Source organism: Nestor notabilis, unplaced genomic scaffold (assembly GCF_000696875.1).
Source record: "Nestor notabilis isolate BGI_N333 unplaced genomic scaffold, ASM69687v1 scaffold23664, whole genome shotgun sequence".
In the NCBI taxonomy this organism is placed as follows: domain Eukaryota; kingdom Metazoa; phylum Chordata; class Aves; order Psittaciformes; family Psittacidae; genus Nestor; species Nestor notabilis.
In genome coordinates this window covers 3423-7105 of record NW_009924620.1, presented here as the reverse complement: position 1 = coordinate 7105, position 3683 = coordinate 3423, and the positions used below count along the sequence as shown (strand labels likewise).

Sequence of the window (3683 nt, the reverse complement as noted above, 5' to 3'; positions counted from 1 at the left end):
GGAGCGGGCAGGAGGAGCGGGAATTCTGCCGCACCTACAGCCAGGGCACGCTCAGCGCCGAGGACATCTGCATCGACCTGGCCCGCAGCATCGGTGAGCCCGTGGCCACGGGGTTCCCAACCTCTGGCATCTTACGGGGGTTCTTTTCCCACTGAACGGGGCTGCTCCGGGCTCATGGAAGCGCCATTCCCTCTCGCAGGCATCACGCCGCTGTGCTACAGCCTCTTCGCCCTCTATGACACCCAGAGCCGAGTGTGGCTCCCACCCAACCACCTCTTCCACATCGGCAAAGACACCAACCTCAACCTGCTCTTCCGCATGAGGTGAGGCCAATTCCCTGCTCCGGGGTTCCCCGCTTCCAGCTTTCCCTGGGAATTCCTCCCTTGGAGCCGAGCAGAATGGATGGGGATGGTGGAAACCAGCCCCCGGAAGGATTCCCTGAGGAAGAGGAGGTGCTGGGAGCTCCTTCAGAGGGTAATACCCCTCCTGAGCTCTCTGGAATGCCACAGGGGGAGGGATGGGATTCTCCCCCCCACCAGAGGGACGTGGCCAGAGGAGGCCACGGGGTTGCTCCGAGGGCTTCGGTTGGATGGGGTCTGAGGGGGAAGCTCTTCCCTGTGGGACACTGGGATGTGTTGACTGGAGAAGCTTTAGGCTGCCCCATCCCCGGCAGCGCTCAAGGACGGCGCTTGGAGCAACCCGCTCTGGTGGGAGGCGGCGCTGCCCATTCCAGGGGGCTGGAATTGCGGGAGCTTCACCTCTTCCCGCTCCTCCAGGTACTACTTCAGGAACTGGCACGGGCTGAACGAGAAGGAGCCGGGCGTCTGCCGCAACACCCCCCGCCAGGGCGAGTGTCCCCACCAGGGGCTGCAGGGGGGGGCTCTGCTCGACAGAGCCTCCTTCGAGTACCTGTTCGAGCAGGTCAGAACCCCGCCATGGGTCAGGGCCGGGGCCATGGGGTGTCCTCGAGCTGCTGCCTGGGCCTCGGCCCTGTTGCCATCCACAAGGGCCCCTGCACTGAGGTTAGAAGACAAGAAGGAGCGTTCCAGGGCTTTGCTTTTCCCTTTTGTTCCCCCTTGGAATAGGGGAAATACGAGTTCATCAACGATGTGGCCTCTTTGAGAGACCTCCAGAGCGAGCAGGAGATGCAGAGGTTCAAGAACGAGAGCCTGGGCATGGCCGTGCTCCACCTCTCCCACATCGCCATCAGGAAAGGCATCTCCCTGGAGGAAGTAGCCAGGAAATACAGGTGATTCCTCACGTCCTGCTTCTCCCGGGTTCCCACCTTGGTGCTCTCCATCCCCCTGGGGACATGGGCAGCCTGGAGGATTTGCTGAGCCGTTGTTCCCGCATCAAATCCCAGCCTGGGTTGGCTTGGAAGGGACCTTAAAGCTCAGCCAGTTCCATGGATGAGATCCACTGGTTGCTCCAAGCCCCTGTGTCCAACCTGGCCTTGAGCACCACCAGCGATGGAGCATCCCAAGCTTCTCCCTTCAACCCATCCCAGCGTCCCCCCACCTCGTGGGGAGAGCTCCCTCCTAAGATCCCACCTAAACCCAGCCCTTGGAGCATCCCCGTGGCCTCCTCTGGACTTGCTCCACGTCCTCTCCAGCCCGGAGAATCCCGTCCCTCCCACTGTAGCCATTCCAGAGGGGTCATTGTCCTCCGAGGGAGCTCCAAACCCCTCCTGTTCCTCAGGGAACCCTTCGAGGCCGCTGTAGTGAAGCGTTTCCCTTCCCTCCCCAGTTTCAAGGACTGCATCCCACATTCCTTCTGCCGCCAGATCCAGCAGAACAACTTCCTGACCAAATTCCGCATGAGGAACGTCTTCAGGAGGTTCCTGCAGCGCTTCCAGAGGCACACGGTCAGCACCGGGAAGCTCACGGCTCAGGACATCATGTACAAGTACTTGGCCACCCTGGAGCACCTCGCTCCTCGCTTCGGGAGTGAGCTCTTCCCCGTGCTTTCCTTGGATACCTCCTCCGAGGGGGAGAAGGTGCAGCTCAATGGGACGCATCCGGAGCACCCATTGCTCCCTAAGGAGCAGCCGGTCACCCACGAGGTCCTCATCACCGGCACAAGCGGGATCCAGTGGCGGCCGGTGTCCACCGAGGTGGGTTCGTGCTTGTGCTTCCCATTCCCATCCCATTCCCATCCTGCACTGGCTCCTCCTGCGCTTCGTGCTCCAGTTTCTTCCCAGCTTATCCCACTTTGCAGTCGGAAGGGCTGGAATTGACGCCTTCACATCTCTCCCTCTGCAGAACACGGAGCCCTTCTCCCATCGGGGCTATTTTGGGAGGAAGACCCGGAACAAGGAGCTGGAGCCCAAGGGAGCGGCTCCGGAGCAGAGCGATCCGAAATGGGCCCATTTCTGTGACTTCCAGGAGATCACCCACATCGTGGTCAAGGAGAGCAGGGTCAGCATCCACCGGCAGGACAACAAGTGCCTGGTGAGTGGAGCTTGGTCCTTCCCAACCACCTCCACGGTCCCGCTTCGGAAATGGGAAGAACAAGGATCCCGTCAAGGTTCACGCCAACAAGCGGGAGTTTCTCTGGAATGGGTTGGGAAGGAGCTGAAGGTCCCCCAGCTCCGTCCCTCTGCCATGGGCAGGGACACCTCACACGAGAGCCGGTCACCCCACGCTCTGTCTTGAGCACTGCCAGGGATGGAGCATCCAACCCTTCTCCATTCAACCCATCCCAGTGTCCCAGCACTCTCTTGGGGAAGAAATTCCTTGTCTCCAACCGGAACTTGCCCTCTTCCAGTTCCCTTCCTCTCCACATCCCTTCCTCCCTGGAAGCTGCTCTTAAGTTCCACGCAGCCCCTCTTCAAGTTTGCTGCTCTTTGGCGCAGGCACAGGCGGGCTCTGGGTCCCTCGGGTGCCTGCTCACCCTGGTTGTCCCCCTTTTCCCAGGATGTGGTTCTTCCATGCCCTGGGAACGCGCTCTCCTTGGTCTCCCTGGTGGACGGCTACTTCCGCCTCACTGCTGACTCCAGCCACTACCTGTGTCACCAGGTGGCACCTCCACGGCTCCTCATGAGCATCCTCAACGGCATCCACGGGCCCATGCAGTAAGTGGCCTCTTCCTGACGTTGAGGAGGGCACGGTCCATGGATCCGGGCGCCTCATCCCGCGCCATTCCCCTTTTCCTGCTGCCAGGGAGGAGTTTGTCTTTGCCAAGCTGCGCCGGGAGGAGGAGGAAGGGCTCTACATCATCCGCTGGAGCGTCCTGGACTTCAACAGGATGATCTTGTCTGTGGTCAAACGGGGCCAGGAGCAGGTAAGATGCAGCATTCCTGGGAATGGCGAGCTCTGGGATGCACTCGTCTCCATTGGGAAGAGCTCTTGGCTTCCTGGCCATTGGGAAGCTGCAGAGCCCGTCCTGCTCCTGTCGTTACCAGGCTCCTGGGGCACAGGGAAGCCTCAAGTACAGACAGTTCCGGATCCAGAAGAAAGGCAATTCCTTTGTTCTGGAAGGCTGGGACCGGGAGTTTCCCACCCTGCGGGAGCTCCTGGATGTGCTCAAGGGCTGCACGCTGAAGTCTGGCAATGAGAGCTTCACGGTGAAGAGGTGCTGTCCACCCAAAGCAGGAGGTACAGGAGGAGGGGGCAGCATTCCAGACGTCCCCCTGGAATGAGGGCATCCCGTGGTTCCGGGAGCAGCAGCAGCCACCTCTTCCC

The 3683-nt window shown here is 61.0% G+C and overlaps 1 protein-coding gene across 1 annotated transcript in view; it reads left to right on the top strand.

Annotated features, from left to right (window-relative positions):
• Positions 1-5: 5 nt before the first annotated feature.
• The window catches only part of TYK2 (tyrosine kinase 2), a gene marked incomplete at both ends in the record, with an annotated part of 7080 nt that continues 3402 nt past the window's right edge, over positions 6-3683 (top strand). The window contains 9 exons of the mRNA XM_010012687.1: positions 6-93; positions 200-323; positions 777-921; positions 1086-1249; positions 1747-2113; positions 2262-2450; positions 2916-3073; positions 3162-3282; positions 3419-3625. Of these exons, the coding sequence (XP_010010989.1) occupies positions 6-93; positions 200-323; positions 777-921; positions 1086-1249; positions 1747-2113; positions 2262-2450; positions 2916-3073; positions 3162-3282; positions 3419-3625 (1563 nt within the window). The remainder of the gene's footprint in view (positions 94-199; positions 324-776; positions 922-1085; positions 1250-1746; positions 2114-2261; positions 2451-2915; positions 3074-3161; positions 3283-3418; positions 3626-3683) is intronic.